This window comes from Lineus longissimus, chromosome 1, assembly GCF_910592395.1.
Source record: "Lineus longissimus chromosome 1, tnLinLong1.2, whole genome shotgun sequence".
Lineage (NCBI taxonomy): Eukaryota > Metazoa > Nemertea > Pilidiophora > Heteronemertea > Lineidae > Lineus > Lineus longissimus.
Genome location: NC_088308.1, coordinates 25,686,390 through 25,703,964, shown reverse-complemented (window position 1 = coordinate 25,703,964; position 17,575 = coordinate 25,686,390). Strand labels below are relative to the sequence as shown.

General features: G+C 37.5%; 2 protein-coding genes across 2 annotated transcripts; one reads left to right on the top strand and one right to left on the bottom strand.

The window, feature by feature from the left end:
* Positions 1–705: 705 nt before the first annotated feature.
* LOC135502005 (phosphatidylinositol-glycan biosynthesis class X protein-like) lies at positions 706–3,305 on the bottom strand. The gene is made up of 6 exons (XM_064794473.1): positions 3,263–3,305; positions 2,610–2,764; positions 2,247–2,397; positions 1,928–2,138; positions 1,609–1,706; positions 706–1,265 (listed from the first exon to the last, which is right to left on the bottom strand). Exons 2-6 carry the CDS (start codon positions 2,744–2,746, stop codon positions 1,089–1,091), a joined length of 774 nt encoding a protein of 257 aa, XP_064650543.1. The 5' UTR covers positions 2,747–2,764; positions 3,263–3,305; the 3' UTR covers positions 706–1,088.
* A 71-nt stretch (positions 3,306–3,376) lies between these two features.
* LOC135494116 (ankyrin repeat domain-containing protein 17-like) lies at positions 3,377–14,413 on the top strand. Its single transcript, XM_064781879.1, has 10 exons — positions 3,377–3,410; positions 3,934–4,527; positions 4,790–4,936; positions 5,092–5,205; positions 5,393–5,527; positions 5,730–5,855; positions 5,991–6,067; positions 6,292–6,418; positions 6,735–6,946; positions 7,145–14,413. The coding sequence occupies exons 1-10, from the start codon at positions 3,377–3,379 to the stop codon at positions 7,640–7,642; spliced, it is 2,064 nt and encodes a 687-aa protein (XP_064637949.1). The 3' UTR covers positions 7,643–14,413.
* The last annotated feature ends 3,162 nt before the right edge of the window (positions 14,414–17,575 follow it).

Below are 17,575 nucleotides of genomic sequence, written 5' to 3'. Positions count from 1 at the left end.
GATGTGCATAGTGTTGGATATCGCCATCTGTGTCAAAAGTAGAATACCATGTTTTTCTGCACTCGCAACAAATGTCAAAGTAAGCTCACTTGCCTTAAATGTGTTGAATTAGCATTTGAATATTGTGGTTAGAGGCAAGAACTGATAAACCTTTCACAAACATTTCTGAAACATGCAATGAGATTTGCTTATTCTTGTAAAGTGTTTAATATTTTGGCAGCCCTTTTCAACATTTGTAGGATAATCATGATTGATATGCAAGGCAGTGGACAATTATGACTTTTCGGTATCTTCCATGTTACAAGTACTACAATCCCCACAACATTTGTTTTATGCTTATGGGCTAAACAGTCTTGGTAGACAGTGTACATGGACATTTAAATGACTGTGTGTAGTTCCTGATTTCTGCACTTCAGAAGTGACATTCAGTGGCATTCAAATTTTGTAATGGTCCCTAGCTTCGCAAGGTAAACACATTACAAATGGAGCATGCCTGCATCTCTGATCTCTCTCATTGAACACATTCTTTGCTTGCTGTGTATTAATATGTATAAAGAACAATTGATAATAAATGCTTGTACTGTTGACGACATCAAGTAGTTTTCTCTATTTTTGAAATCTTGTGGCTGTGAACAGAGATTGGGAGTCCTCAGTGCTGAAAAGATCTTCTTTTACTGCGACTGCCTTAACAGTCACTGCTACATAAGAAACACAAACAAATGCTTCATAACAAATAAAACAATTTATTCGAATAAAAAAATGCAGGTCAATAAAGAGAATGGGGTGGTACATGTACAGGGATAACTTCGCACATATTGGCTTTGAATTGCCAACATTGAGAGATGACCTTTTTACAGGGATAACAGTCAACAAATGGAAATCATTAATATAATAAGATGATCAGTAGTGGACAAATTTATACAGGTTCCATACATGTATGATGAAGTGACACAATAAAATGTGAATATTAAAGAATTAACATTAGAAGGAATGGAGAGAGAATTTTGGTATAGAGAACAGGATTGCAAGTTGTTCAAATGACTGTTCAACCAGCTTGTCTGGTCCTAAAAAGAGCCCAATTAATGCACTTATTGCTTTTTTGCCTTGTCTTCATCGTCTGGAATGTACTTAGTATGGCATGAGAAGACGGATTTATAAATGATGTAGAGACAACCAAATAAGGTCGTTCCTATCGTTATTATGCAGACGAGGTTGGTGAGGTCACTATCTCCGATAGGCAGATGGAAGGTAATCTCTTTGGAGTCCTGAAATGAAAAGGAAGACATGTAACACTGAGCACATGACATGGTCCCTCAGTGTATTGCATGAAAAGATATTTCATTCCGTCCTTCTGGCCAATGGGTATAATTTGAAATTTGATGATTATTTGAATTAAAAGTTTGGTTCCTATCAGCAACAGCATGTTTTTTAGCTGTGCATCCAAAAAGTTGGTCACAGTTCAATTGATCTTTGATTGTATAAAGAGAACAAAGTACTGTGTCAGCAAGTTAAAGCCAACGAAGCGTGTCTGTTACAAATAGGCCTATTGCACAGGCATCCCTCAACAGGCTTAAAGATGTCGACACAGTACATGTATGTTAGACTTACTGTGCTGTAATCTATTTTGTACCAAGGACATCTTTGCTCGGGATATTTGGCAGAACATGGAAATCCTTGTGAATCTTGAGTAGAGAAATGATCATAAGCTGGAAAAAAGAAATTGAGTATCCTGAATACAGCAGTGAGAAGAAGACATCTCAATAAGACAAAGGACCTCTTGATTTGATAACCTTTTAAAAGAACAACAATATTTTATCACAAAGTCAAACCAGATTCAGTGCCCCACATGTGTATATCAAGTCTCATGCAGACTACCAGTTTGTCTGACCCAATAGTGCCTGCCCCTTTAACAGTCGGGCCAACTTACCATCACACCTGACAAATACTTCGGGATGTTTCTGAATAACTTGAACATATCCCCCTTCACTTTCAGCTCGATGATAACGCAGATGGATCGGTAACGTAATACTTGTTGATAACCTTTGACCCTTCACAGTAATCTGGCCATAAACTAGTATCTTATTTGGCAGCGATAAGTACTCAGGCTGTTCAATGTCAATTGGATCATTCACAATTACCTGCAAAGGAAGATTATAACATAGACATCAATTTGTCCAAAGAATAATTTCATTGCTGCTGTTGATGAAATCTGTCTGCTGACCTAATTTTTCGGCTGTAAAACTAACCTCTGGTCCTCCAAACTCCACCATTTGCTCAATCTGATGCACATCGATATAGACACCAGAGGGAAGGTGTTCAACTAGTAGAATGTCACAGCCATATGTAGGCAGCTGACCAGCAGGGGACAGCGGTATGATGACTTCAGTGACCAAATCCCTGAAATGAAGTCCATTTTGAATAAAAGACAAGAGTTACAGAGGAAAAGCTTTTTTTATTGAATGGTCAGAGGAAACATCACTCTGAATATGTAAACTTGCCGAAGTTTTACATGAGTGGATTCTGAAACTAACAAGAGTCCACCACCAGCAATACAGATGACCAAATAAGAGCTTGCATTAAGCTCTGTCTATACGGTACTTCAGCCATACCTGTGATACCCTTCATTTTTACTGCTCCTGTACATGATGGCACCTTCTGCAATTCCCTCCAAGATGTCCACATACAGAATGAGAAGTAACGTGGTGTATAGCAACCCAACGAACCCAATGGTAGTACCATGCACCATGATTATTCTGGTATAAATCTGGAGTAAAAATGATAATGAGGTATCCCGAGCTATATAGCGGCTAGGCATACCTTTTATATCCGGGACATTACGCGAGGAAAAAGGGTACAAATTGGATGCTGGATGCATCTTTAACCCTTTTGTATCCTGGCCGTAAGGCGTAAGAACTTCCCCAACCGTGTACGGAAGGGAAGAGAGATGTTGAGTGATGTTCTTGAACTGGCCCAATAAAAATAAAGTGGCAGCGCACCCCCCCCCCCCCGCTATACCTCCCCTCCCCCAAAATTACACCTAGACACCCCCACTGTGCATTGTTCAAAATTTTGTCTGCAACCTATTATTTGATGTGTATTTGAATACAATGTATACTGAAATCAAAACTAATAAAATAAACCTAATTTTGTGTTTTTGAAGCAATTTTCGCTTAATCACATACCACTATAGGATTTACTGATACTTTAATAAGAAAAAAAACAGTTTTTGTGCATTAAATCGAGCATGATTTGTCTTTTTTACAGTTTTGTTGACAAAAGATATGGTCTTCCTCCGTTGTGAGGCACCTAAATCTGGTCTGCAAATCAATCAATTGGAAAATTTCACCGGTAGATGGCGACAGTATGGTGCTCAAAAATGGCCAGCAACAGCAATAAAATTGACCGACAAGGTTAGAATAAACTCGTATTTTGCATCTCTGAAAATGAAAATTGAAAAATACATTAGTGCATACACATCACAAATACTCATACCACCTATTGAAGACACTATTAATGTGCATGCGGTTGGAAAAAATGACAAATTTTGCGCAAATGTGTTGGGGTGAAAATGGGAAATTTTCCTGTGTATTTTGTAATGTATTGTTTATGATGTTGCCCAGGTGCCTACTGTCTGGCATCTTTTGGGCTGGGCTCTTGAGCTTTTTGCTGCAGTAGCTGAATCATGTTGTAATGTTTAATGAACCGTAGATACGACGTAATATTCTTATTTGCCTTGGAAATCAAAACGAAACTAGTGACAGTGCATGAATCGAATGTTCTTTTGTTTATTTTTGTAGAGAGTGTTGCTGCAGCATAAAATATTGTTGTTTGTTTTGGCTTTATTTTGTTTTCCGTTATTGAATTTATGTATGCTGAGACGTTTATACCAAAATTATATCTGTAATTCTCATTCCCAATTTGTTTTTCTTTCAGCGGAGGCAGGAAAGCGGGCTATCAGACGAACAATGCGTAACCTCCATGATGCTATCAGCAAGAATAACCTGAGGGAGGTGATGGCCCTTTGTAGTGGCGGTAATGTTGACGTCAACTTCCACTTCAAAGGGCAAAGTGCATTGCAGATCGCGGTCACGAAAGGCTATTTTGATATTTGTGCATTTCTCATAAACAAAGGTGCAGATGTAAACCAACGCAATGCTGAAATGAACAGTTTGTTAAACATGGCGTGTTCACGTGGACTGGAGTGTATTGCTGAATTGCTCATCAACAATGGTGCTTTAGTTGACTCTGAAAATGATCAGGGTATGACACCGTTGAACTCTTGTGCCTATGAAGGTCATTCCCGATTGACTGATTTACTTATTATAGCTTGCTGTGATCCCGATAAAGCCAACAACCGTGGCCATACACCAATCATGACTTGTGCTCGCCATGGACATTTAGAGATAGCTACTGCTGTTATTAATGCAGGATGTGATGTTGACCGATGTGATGAAGACCTCCGATCTCCTCTTATGGTTGCTGCTGAAAAAGGATGCTTGGATTTTGTTAAGATGCTTATAATATCAGGTAAAGATATCGAGTTTAAAAACTGTCTCTATCTCTGAACACCACCCAGGAACACCATATTTAGGTGTGTGAGAAAATGGAACTATACCACTGGCGATAACAATAATGATTTTTTTTTACGGCTACAGGATATCACATGTATAATCAGAATCATTGAATAATAGACGTGTTGTGAATTTTGAAGAAGCAATGTTTATTGAGGAAAACTCATTAAAAATCCTCAAGTGTATGAAAATTGGTAACTTATTAATTTTTCTTTTAGGTTGTGATGTAAATCTGCAGGATAAAAAGAAGACCACCGCTCTGTTTGTTGCCGTTTCTAACGGTCACTTGGAGATTGTCAGGGAACTGATCATGACAGGAGCTAACGTGAACACCTTATCTCAGAGAAACATATCACCATTACTGGGTAGGTTACAGATAGCAAGAAAACGTGGTATTATGAAATCTAGATAGTAATAGCGTCTGACATTTACTGTATGTATCACTATTATATTCTTGTTCCAACAGTTTATTGTGACAGCTCAATATAATTACTCACGCCAATTTCCATTCCACTTTCAGAGGCCGTAACCAATGAACACAAAGAAATTGCCAAACTCCTGATCAAGGCTGGGAGTGATCTGAACCAGGCGGGTTATCTCAAGCAGACACCTCTACACGAGGCTGTCAGGCAAGGTATGTGCACACATGGAATTGAGGATAGAGTTGTTTTTTGGATCTGATGTCAACAACATACTCTTTCGAGAGTTTGAATCAGCGCCGCGGTCAGAAGAAGTTCGAACAAGACCTCCGCATCAAGTTTCACATTCACAAGAATAAGTTCACATTGGCTACATGAACTTCATGTCTTTATGTTTTCCAGCGATTCATTACTTTGGCTCTGGCAGCAATGGCACTGACATGGTAAAGACTCTGGTCAATGCTGGATGTGATGTGAACAAGGCCGACAATGAAGGGTGGACAGCTATCTACCAGAGTGCATTTGGAGGAGATTCAGGTTGGTATCAGCTCATACGCTTCATTCATTTCTCAATTGTTGGCTAAAGAATCACAGGCGCTTTTATGGGTTTCAATTCCATGTGATACGTGAAACTTGCTGGCAACATATGTTCTGCTTGGAGTGACATGGTTTTAAAGTCATGTAAGTCAAGTTGAAACCAACCAAATCTCCTGATGATTTCAATGTTTTCTCTTTGCAGTAATCACCAGGATCTTGCTGGACCACAAGGCTCGCATTAATGTCCTTACTAACCGAGGAGACTCGCTCTTACATGGTGCTATCTATGGCAATAAACTGGATATTGTCAACATGTTGATTGATGCAGGTGAGGCAACACACAGCTAGATCCATGAAATCTTAAGACTATTGTGAATTATGGAAATTCCTCGTCTATATGATTCCATCTGCTGATAGGATTTGTTTTCATCATGTTTCAAGTGAAATTGTCTTTCTGTTTCAGGTTGCAGTGTTAATGTGTTGAATGCAAAGAATGAACTCCCAATATTTGTTGCTGTTTCTTTCAAAGTTGACATTGAGGTGAGTGATAACTGTGTGTGCAGTAATAAAAAGTAATCGTTATCATCTGTGGGCTTGTCAGTCTGGCAAAAACGTTGCAGCTGTAATAAGGTGACATGCAAAGGAGAGCACTTGGTTTTTAATTTGGCTGCTGTGCCTTTGGTAATTTTTCAGGTTATCCATCAACCAAGCAGTGAAATAGCCTGATTTCACAAAGAGTATACAACTGAACTTCTTCTTTGCAGATCCTGAAGGTATTAGTCAAAGCTGATAGCCGCCTTGATGACGTTGACAATGTGACACATTCTACTCCCCTGATGTTGGCAGTTCAGACCCAGCACATCGAGGCAGTAAAGGTTCTCATTGCAGCCGGTATGTTACTCGATGTTACTCTCTCTTAACTATTTCTAACTGAGTGGATCAAATGCTGTCTATTTCTGCCGATGAGTAGTACAGTAGAACCTCTCTATTAAGGACACCCTTGGGACTGACTAGTGCTGTCCTTAATAGAGAGGTGTCCTGATTAGAGAGATCAAATTGAATTGAAACAACCACTTTGGGACCAAAACTAGTGTCCTTGATAGAGAGGTTGTCCTTAATAGAGAGGTGTCCGCTAAGGGAGTTTCTACTGTATATCTTCTGTCACCTTCCTGACTCGGCTTTATCTTCTGATGCATGTATTTTCTAGGTTGCGATGTAAACATCATGAATGAACACAAGTTATCTCCCCTGAACGAGGCCTGTGAGCGTGGATTTGAAGAAATCGTAGATCTGATCTTGAAATGCCCTGAAGTTGATGTCGACGCGGGAGACGTCCGCTTCCCCCTCATCACAGCTGTCGATAAACAATTCCATGGCATTGTTGGCAAACTCATAAACGCTAGGTGTGATTTGGATAAGGTATGTTGACCCTAGGTTTGGTTTATAATTGATGCCGATCCCAGGGTTCATCTTTTTCATACTGATATGCTGTCAAGATTTGTCGTTCTTAATCTCTCTGAAAGAAGTCTTAAAAAACAAAAATACTCATCTTCCATTGTCCTTTATCTGTGTTAGCTCCAAGGTATAAATGATTACCTCCTCCCTCATTCTCTTCAGATAACCAGTGACGGTCTGAATGCCATCTACATGGCCGCTGAGGTCAACAACAACCGCCTTGTCAAGCTACTCCTGAAGTGGGGCTGTAACCCAGATGGTGCTCGCTTTATGCCAAAACCCCGCCTTTGCTGCAAGGAGTACACCGACCCTCATCCCCACCTTGAGCTCTCACCACTCTATGCAGCTGTCAAGCATGACAACTTCCAGATGATATCAGCCCTGGTGCGAGCCTACCACGTCGTTCCGTTTTGGGAAATCGATACACTTCATGATCTGCTCTTCAAGACTGCCTATGCTGCAGAGGCTGGATTGACCGAACAAATCCGGTTCCAGTTTGCCCAGATGTTTCGTATGCTGTTGGGTAAGCCCCCGAGTCTGCAGATATTGTGTCGAGGATCAGTCCGTAAGGCATTAGGTCAGAGGCCACAGAACAAGATTGGCGAGCTTGAGATACCAACAAAGTTGAAAGAATTCATCCTGATATCAGAGTCGTTTTGAATTCTGTTAGTTTGTTAGCTCAGATTTCATGACACTAACAGTCTGACTATTCATGTATTGAAAACCTTGTAATGATATCTGTGTGTGATTTATATATGAATAACTGACAAAGACCTGTTGTTTGAAGATCTGTGACATGTTTTAAACATTCCTCATATCTTATTTATGCAATATCTTTCCTTAGTTATCCAGGTTTAGATTGTCCCACCTGTGTGCCAAGAGTGGATGGGTCACTTTTTCATGATCTCGATTTTTGTGGGCACAGTCGATAAGAAATCACAGAAATCACTTGTACAGTCAGCGAGAAATCAAATTCAGCTTGGCCTGAATTTGGCAGAAGGTATGGAGTAGTATTTATTCTCAGTCATAATATTACCTGACATTGTTTTTCAACGAGGGCATCAAGTCTGTTCCTGAATGATGAAATCCTCTGCAAGCTGTTTATGTATTAAGAGGAAAACGGTATTCGGGAACGGACTATAAATTCTCTACCTCCGAGTGCGAGTTGACAGAGTTACGCATCAATACTCGAGTTGTGTAAATTTCCCTCAACTCCGTCGATGGTATTTTTATTTCTTGTCGCGTTTTTCACAGCTGATCTGTTCTGAGGAGTTGGAATCACTGCTGGCTTCAACATGACAATATCTCTTTGCCAGGGCTTCTGGTGCTCTAAACCAAGAAGAAATTGTGCCATTTATCGTGTTCAAATCCTAATAAATTATAAGCGTGTTATTATCAAAATTTGTACAGATACTGGTCAGTTTTTCTCTTCAATTGTAAGGAGAGATGGGATTTTGCTCAGAAGCAAACTTGACCATTCCATTCTAGAATGAAATGCCTTACCGCAGCAGAAAGGTGTTCTTTCTCTCAAAGTGTTGATGCAATTAGGAACGATGGCAGAAAGGTGCTCTTCAACATAAACTAGAACATGAATTTGTATACATTAGACTGTAGATAATGTATGCAAGAATTTGTTCTTTTTGGGCGAAATTATGCTTTTTATGGCTTTCACATACATGAACGTACAGTTACATGGATGTTAGATAATTTTCAGCAGGAATTCGTTTTCTGACAACCATCGCTTTTATTCTGACAACCATCGCTTTTCTTTGTGTGAACACAGCATTTTATGTCAAAGTCTTAAGGTGTAAGGTGAGATGCTATTGCAAATCAAAAGGTGAAAAGTGCTACATAATTTTGTATTATTCTAATTAACCATAAATGTTCCAAAGTCTTATCTATCCATGTAATCAAATTTTCACTGTCGAATAGTCACACTTGGCATATTTGCAATATCTAACACAAAAGGTACACAAACTACAGATTATCACTTTCATAAACAAACGATATGAATTATCAATACCAAAAAGCATTTACTGTGACATTTTGTAAGAATCCATCCTTAAGTTTAACGCAATTTTGGGAGTTTAGAATGTCTCTTTCTTATCTTCCTCAAGACTGTAGTGTCAGGCTTGAGACCATGAACACAAGATGTTGGTGCTAAGAAAATAACCAATTTGAAATCAAACCAAAACAAGGCCTCGAATATCATATTTTTGTAATGTGCAGTAAAATGATACTTATTATAGAATGTAATTTAGTTTTCAGTAGCATATTTATCAGCATCAGCAGCTACTGCTATCATTTTGATTGGCAGAAGTGTCTTGAGATTACGGAGGTGAGAGGTCAGGCGTTGGGTTGGGACAGTGGGTATAGGCCTTATTTTATGAGAACAGGTCGTTTTTCTTTAATTCTTAAAAACAATTCACTGTAAGGGGAACCTTTTTGCATTTTAATACTCTGCAATACTTGTAGGGACAAAACGGTCTTCTTTGTGAGGAACTACGTTGTTTGAAGTTGTACAGTAGGCTTTCAAAGAAGGCAACAATTTATTTGATTGACAACCCCTTACCTGCTATGCACATAATTTGCCCTTTGAATCAATTGCAACAGAAAGTATTGGCAAGTTGTCTTCTCCAAACAAAACCTTCCAGAAATTCGCTAGAGCCTCTTTAAACAAAAAGTTTGACTGTATTATCATTTTGAGTCTACCACTCTTCCGTTTTTTTATCTTTGGAAAAATTTCGCGAGGATGGTATACTATAATAGTCCTGCATCCAAAATATCCCCTAAATTGACTTCCAAGTCATAATCTACTGTGAGCAAGTATGCAATTCCACAACTTCGAAAATACTGTCTTCCAATGAGAAATCATGTTGTCTTCAAGAGAAGAAGTGCTGAGCTATGCTATTATGTTTTTAGTCAGGTAGTTTGTTAATGCCTGGTATTATTAAGCAATAAGCAGATCGGAGCAGGACACCTGGACTGCACCATTATGCAAATGATGTTTCTCGCTTTGGTCAAACAATTCCAGCCAACTTCATACTAAACCAATTTGTTAAAATTACCATGTCATGAAATGAACCTGTAGTGTTGCCATGATTTTGTCTTTGAATCCACAAGTTTTGGGAATTACAATTCCTGGTCCACTTAAAAATCAAACTTCTGACCTCTCGTCCTCTGCAATTTCAGATGTATCCATTTTTGGGCTCAGTTTTTCTCTGCGTGGTATAAATACATGAATACATGTATATTCTCTGTATCAACACGAAGACACTGATTCTCTCAAACTTCTAAGCTGTGCATATTCAAGGTGAACAAAGGTATCCGAGATGAATGGTATATGGCATGTTTGATGAGCAAACAACCTCACTCCTTATTCCAGGTCTTAACACTTACTTAATCAAACTAATACTAATGATATGACCTCTGTGTCCTCTACATATTAATAACTTGCCAAAAGAAACCATCCATATTTTCATTGCATTTTATGAATTTTAAAGATTTTATTTGCATCGTTGAATTAACCACCTGGCTGATTTGATAGGTCATATAGCCTTTACATTGATGTAACTTGAACTGCCCTACCCAAGATAATTCATTTCCATTTGCCATAAAAACCTCTAGCAATGCATAAAAATCATGTCTGTTTGCTATTATACTGTCATTGCTGCTCACTGGTGAGGACAAAAAGTAGCCCATTGCTTCTTGTGTGTAACATGTCAGGAAACTACAGATAATGTTTGACTTGTCATTCGAATCACCACAGATCAAATTTATGCAAACTTATATCGCATTTTGTATCAAAAGCCTAGATGAAATTTATTCAGTGCTTCTTAACAGGATGGTATTGACAAAGTCCTTTAATTACTCTTTGAGGAGTATAAATGATGATATTGAAACATCCTTTGAAATAACTTATTTTGCAAGGGTGCTTATCTTGCGTAGGAAATCAAAACTGCAGATACTTATCCATAGAAATCTTCCGAAAATACACTGAAGTATAATGCAGTCATTTACAAACATTGATACTGATACTATTTTAGTTTGAATGGCCGCTCCTGTCTATCATGAGTATCATGGTGCAAAGTTGTAGTGACTGATTTGATGCTTTGGATGTGTGAGCACAATTTTCTCAAATGTCTGAACTTGTTTGAGAGAATTTGTACATGATGTTGTCTGGTTGAAGCAAATGACTAGAAAGTGTATTGTTGATTTTAAGTTTCTAGTTGGGCATTCCAGTTACCGGTATGGTAAACGGGCATGTTGATATTTCAAACTGTAGAAAGGCAATGCCCCACTTCCGCACATTATGGTACTATCAAGATTGCTTTGTGGTGTGAGGTGTGGTTGATATATAGATTTGATAGTAGACATTGAAAATTTGTTGTTCAAAGCTTGTACGGTTCATCCTAACTTGAAATGAATTCTTGTATGCATTTGACTGCTTATCACGCATAAACCTGTCATGCCTGTAATGTATTGAGTCGTGTCTAGTTGTGGTGAACTGAAATTCGGATCATTGTTTTCTTGCCCTTTGTGCACCCACCCATATTTACCACCTATTAGCTGAAGTCTGAACTAGTGATCTCTTTAGGAGTAGGAGCTAGTCATGTGTGTGTTATGGATTTTGACTTTGTACTGGTATAGTATTGTTGTAAATAATGTTTTGTGTCAACGCATCAAATTGCCATGTATTGTTTCAACTCAGTAGAATTGATCATTCCATAAGTGAATTCATTTCAACTGTTGCCAAATCAGGGTTGATGTTGTTCTTAATTCATATCATAATCACATATTTGATGTAGTTTCTTCGTGTGTGCCTTAGTGTTCTTTGAGTGCTTTTCTTGCATAATTATAAGAGGTTTTTGAATGCTTTTCTGTACTTAAAAGCGTGTTAGTGCTGTAGACTATCCGAGTGCTTTGCAGTGCATAAGTTGTCAGTGCTTTGTAGTTTTTGAGTGCTTTGTAACCAGTGCAATTGCGTGCTATGGTCGAGTTTTCTTTAGCATAACAATATATAACCATAAATTTCTTGTTGCCAGGTATTAGTGTGCTTAATAAAGTTTGGATTTCAAGTTGTGGCTTATCAAAATCAACATGTGTGTGTATCTTAAACTAGATGCATCTTTGGTACTTTTACTTTGCATATTTTCATAAGAATTTCCGAGTGTTTTGGTTTGGTACTGTCACTATAAAGTTTGAGTCTGTGCAATATTCTTAATGGATCAAGGGGGGGGGGGGGTACAGCTCAACTGTAAATAATGACCAAGCAAAAGCTTTGATCTAATGTCGATTGGTCAGGAAGTTTTTAATGATGGAAATTCCTCAAATATTGATGCAGATTGGGGCTGAATTGGGCATGTTTTGTCTTTTGTTTTCATCAATACAAAACCTTTGCTAAAATTTTGCATAATTTGTCACTTAGTGCGTCGGATGTGCGAAAATTAAACACAATGACAGTTTGATAATTTTATCAAAAGGTTACCGACTTATTTGTTATTCATTTCTTCTTGTAATATAAATCATATTGTATTGTGAAAATTATGACTATGTACCAAGCTGGTGCTGCCTGTCGTGACAAAAATGGCTTCAATCAAGATTCATCTCGACATTCTTGCAATATTTTCTCAACTCTAAGTTTTCTTATAAAAATTCTTCAAAATGAATATGTCAAACATCTGAACATTCCCATTTTCAACCACAGATCTAACTTTAAAATAAGTGTTTTTGTATCCATGTCAAAACCATGCTAATTAATTGCTATCCATGTGATTGCCATGCTAATTGCTATGCAGTTGTCTCTAAATCTCTGAATGTGCTTAGCTTTAACACCAAAGTTTGAGATTACAAATTTGCAAGCCGTTTGTTGTATTCTTTATAAATGATCTTGCAAATGGTCCCACCCTAATTTAGATAAAGACATGTCGATTCATTACTCTGTATTAATATGCACAAACAAATTATGACCAATCGGTGAAATTGACTTCACTTTAAAAGTGCTAAATTTCTGGTGCATTCAGATTTACGAGAATTTCAGGTAAACTCAGGTTGCATTAATTAGGGTATTTCAAATAATTGATAATATAATCAAGCATTTTAAAAATTAAAATGTTTAGAATAAAAACTAAAAATGACAATACTGAACTGGTTATGACTGATATTTTCAGTATTTTTAACAACTTCAGGATAAAGCGAAACCCTGTGGTTCAGGTAGTCAGATTCACCAAAAAATGCTGATGTCCCCCAAACTGGTTCTGAACAAAACTGTCACACCTCTTTCATCTGTCTTCTTCTCTGAGAGCGGGAGGTTGCAATAAATCTTGGGTAAAATCTCAATAGGTACTAAAATCAAAACATTAGTATTGGATGCACTGATTTATATAAGAAATATGTGTACATTGATGATGCATGTATTTTGTGTAGTTAGTCTAGTCTTGACACAATACGGTGTCCCTGTCGCTGTCTTACCTCATTCCAAGTGTGCTTTTATCCCACTTCAGTACTTATGTTAGCATTAGGATTAGGGGCCTTGGATACGAGGTTTGTGGGAAGTGAATGATCTGATGTATAGGGAGATGTCAATCAGGGCTTCTCTGTTAGCTAAATGCTGATACTTCACACCTTGTCTTGATCAGTTGCTTGAATTCTCTGTGAGTGCTACAAGGCCTAAGGTTCTCTCAACCGTTGAACCATATACCGGTAAGCTGAAGTGGGCTTTATATATTTAAGCCACAATGTGTGCAATTCGAGTATTTTCAAATATAATGGGTATTATTGCAGCCATCTGTTGCTGTAACATTTAGCTAGGAGATATATCGGATGTGAATGGGTGTCTGGCTTCGTTATTAGATATATCATGAAAATATATTGTCGCTTTCAAATTATATTCTGTATCATATCTTCAAAGATCAAACGTATAACCCGGTTATATCACAAAGACCGGCACTGGCCAGTTACTGTAAATAGCCACGTCTGTCCGTCGCACGTATTTTGTGTTGTGAACCTTGGCGTCCATTTTGTTTCCATTGTCGTCAACATCCTCCCTCCCTTTGTATATGTTTGTGATACGAACATCCTGGTTATTGATGTATTGTATGTATTGTATGTATTGCCAACATTTGTGAAACAGTACAACAGGTCTGTACATGATCTACAGTACATGTGCAGATCTTCTTGTTTGGCACATAGCCATGTCTCACCAAAAATGGACTATAAATCCTCATCCTTGTAGTGGTATGGTAAAACCAGGTTGCCCTATGCTTTGAAATGCATCTACCAATGAGTTAAAGTCTCAATAAAGCCAGCTGATAAATCGTTTTATCTGCTACATGTATGATTGGCTTATGAAAATAGATGGGGCTTACAGTGAATATATTCGTAACAATATGTATGAATCGCGTCTGATTTGCTATAAGCTTGAATCAGTCAATTTTTTTTTTTCCGCAGTTTGGCTGAAATGCACATTTTGCGACAAATACTTGTGCACATTGAAATAGGGAAGGAAAGAACCAGTACTTTCTATACAGTAGAACTTCTCTTAGCGGACACCTCTTTATTAAGGAGAGTTTCTACTGTATTTGATTTAGGAAATTTTCAGCCGAAAATTGAAGAACTTGTAGTATATTTCTACTGAGCTTTGTACGTGTTCTTGGTTCATCAAAGTAAGAGTAAAATACTAGAATCTTAAGCATTGTGTCTTCCCGCTTTAAGACAGGGTCAGTTTGAACCTTCTTCCCACCAAGAGTTGAAATAAAATGTTGAAAAATAGTTTACAAAAGTTTAGAAACAAATTAACAAAGGGAATACTCATTATCTTCCAAACCATAAAAATGAGCAGATAATATAAAATTTTCAATTTTTGATACATTTGGTGATGTGGTATGTTGAGGCTCATAGTATTTGTACATTTCTAATCACTGAATGCTTTAATTAAGGTTATTCTGTGGTTTAAGGTCTGAAGACTATAAGAACTAGTATTAATGAAGGACCCACTGCTAAACGTGAGGATTTGATTATGCCTGGTTCTTGTGGTAAACATCTCTGACCAAAAGAGTATAACCATTCTCAAAGACAGTCTTGGTGAGGATCATTTGTGAAGTCAAGGTCAGAATTTGACAAATGCATTGCAAGCTATGTTCAAGTAATATACATGTACATTCCACCAGGTCTGTTGACAGTTTCACAAGCTGTTGATTTGTTGGACCCCGCCCATGCCAGCCGTAATCAAAACCTCAATAATTATCTTTATGCATTTGTTGAGATTTCAGAGAGCATTAATCCTCACAGTAGTTGCCTTGCCTGGCCTGTAAACACCTCACTCTTCCCAGGAACTGCCAAGAATTTTACACACAGCTCAGAGTCATTTTGTATTTTGACCCAAACTAAAAGTCTTGGTGCTTTTCATTTTAATGCAATCAAATAGTATCGTAAAACTTGCATATATCGGACTCTCATAAATCAGATATTTGCATATAACAAATCGATCTTCTAATTCCCAAGTCCACGTTTCAAATTTGTTAGCATTGGCTGTTCCATTTAATATATTTTGTATTAACGCCAAAAAGTAATGGTCCTGGTGGGCCTGATTTATGCCAGTTTGACTATTACGTTCTGTTGCATATATTGATACTCATGCTTTGAACCAAACTGGCAATCTGATCATCCTCCTATTGCCTTTGCCAAAATTTCATTTTCAATCAACTTTAGAGGTATAACATTGAAGAGATTCCTTTTTTACGTGTTAATTCAGACTTAAGTGGTATTCTTGTCAGTTCCAAATTCGCTGCTCAAAAGGCCATGGGGTATCCTAAACTATGCTATGCAATCCACATATAAAGAAATATGCATAGATTTCTGGTGTTATTTTTGCTACCCGCCGATTCAATACTTAAAGATTGTGCATCATCCATCCTGTTTCTTCGTGCCATAAGTTAAAATGGCGAAAAGCTAGCCCCTTGCATTGTCCTCACATTCGAGAACTGCATTAGAATACAATAAAGAGGGCTAGGTTTCCCCATTTTATCTTACTAGTAAAGACTAGTAATCAATTAGTGATGACTAGTAGTGTGGTTCTTCTATGTGACAGTGAAGTGGATCACAGTGTGACCTGTATGTATAATAGATGTCTCAATATCACACTGTCTCCTATAATTTTAAATGTTCAATGTAGGTTGTTGTTGCTGTTTGTGAGACAAGCTGCACACGCTCTACCAAACCTCATAAATTTGCTCATTCAACATAGTCAAAGGATGTGATGTGTTCAGCTACGGAGTAGATGATCTCGCAAAACTTTCCATTGAATTTGTAGTGTTGGAGGATGATATGTTTACATTGGTCTATCTAATTATTCACTGAATGCACTAATTGGTTTAAAAGCTGTAGTAAATGCTGGGAAACCTGAACTAAATAAAACCAATTGTTCTATCCTACCATTCGAAATACACCGCAGTGTATTGTCATTTCAAAGTTGACTTTCTGATATGACTATTGATATATAAATTGCAATGGTGCCGAACTGGTCATATGTTTGCAGGTCACAGAATCTTATTCAATAAATGTTGCTGTTAGTGTTATGCTATTTTGTGGAACTTTAGGCAGCACTGCAATGACTGTTGAGTAGATGTAGTCAAACTTGTGATACTGGATGTAATGTAACTATTATATGTAATGTTTAGACGAATCATAATTGAATAGCAGATTAAATGGTCTCAAACTCTTATTAACCCTTTGATTACTGGTTATTTGCTTACAATCATTCAAAACATGCTTTATCAAGAAAGTGTCATAATTTGGGTTCATAATGCGTGCTAGAAATGTAATAAATGCTTTTTTGAGGTCAGTTTATGTCAGAAGTCTCTGCTGATTCCCTAGGAATACCCCTACTAACAGCTCTATCTGTGTCAAAGGAGCAGTGACATTCAAACAATCTTGTACCAGCCCATGGCAGTTGATCTTGTATTCGAAGGTAGTTGTGTGTATAATGTGTATTCTCAATCTCAACCTAAATTCAAGCAAAGACTTCTGTAAACTGGCCTCTGTCACTGAAGTTGGTGGAGGGAATGTATTGATATTGGTTATGACTACTTTCATTTTTTTTCAAAGCTTGCCAAAATGTACCACTGGTAACCAGAGGGTTAGATGCCATTTTCAATGTGGTATTACATAGTTGTGATAGTACTCAAAGTATCATGATATCACTATATATTACAAAATATCAAATCTAGATGTTGTGAAAGTTTGGTGTTAGGTGTTAAACAATTTTTCAACTTTCTAGCATGTTGATAATCAGTGAGAATACTGTATTATATGATCACTTAAAGTATGTTGTTTATGTTCCACTTCTGACGCTTCATGTATTTATGTAACATAATCTTGCTTGTATCAAAAGTGTGCATTGATGATCCACAAAGATTGCAAAAATTTGAAAAAGGTAACAGTTCTCTGAAAAGGTAAAAATTGGTGTCACTAACAACTTTTGCGATTTTGACTCAAAGATTTCTATAGCACTCGCATTACTCAAGTGCTTTGATTTTAAAACACTCCCTAAAAAGATGTATCAGATGAAGTGCTTTGAACTGCTGATGTTACCAG

What these genes read in the sequence shown, in the direction of transcription:
- LOC135502005 (XM_064794473.1), bottom strand. Translation starts at nt 2,746, where the DNA reads ATGGTGCATGGTACTACCATTGGGTTCGTTGGGTTGCTATACACCACG. An exon ending in TGGAGTTTGGAGGACCAGAG is followed by an intron (nt 2,139 to 2,246) that starts GTTAGTTTTACA and finishes CTTCCTTTGCAG; the next exon opens with GTAATTGTGAATGATCCAAT. An exon ending in ACAAAATAGATTACAGCACA is followed by an intron (nt 1,266 to 1,608) that starts GTAAGTCTAACA and finishes TTTTCATTTCAG; the next exon opens with GACTCCAAAGAGATTACCTT.
- LOC135494116 (XM_064781879.1), top strand. Translation starts at nt 3,377, where the DNA reads ATGGCCAGCAACAGCAATAAAATTGACCGACAAG. An exon ending in AAAGGTTCTCATTGCAGCCG is followed by an intron (nt 6,419 to 6,734) that starts GTATGTTACTCG and finishes TGTATTTTCTAG; the next exon opens with GTTGCGATGTAAACATCATG. An exon ending in CTAGGTGTGATTTGGATAAG is followed by an intron (nt 6,947 to 7,144) that starts GTATGTTGACCC and finishes CATTCTCTTCAG; the next exon opens with ATAACCAGTGACGGTCTGAA.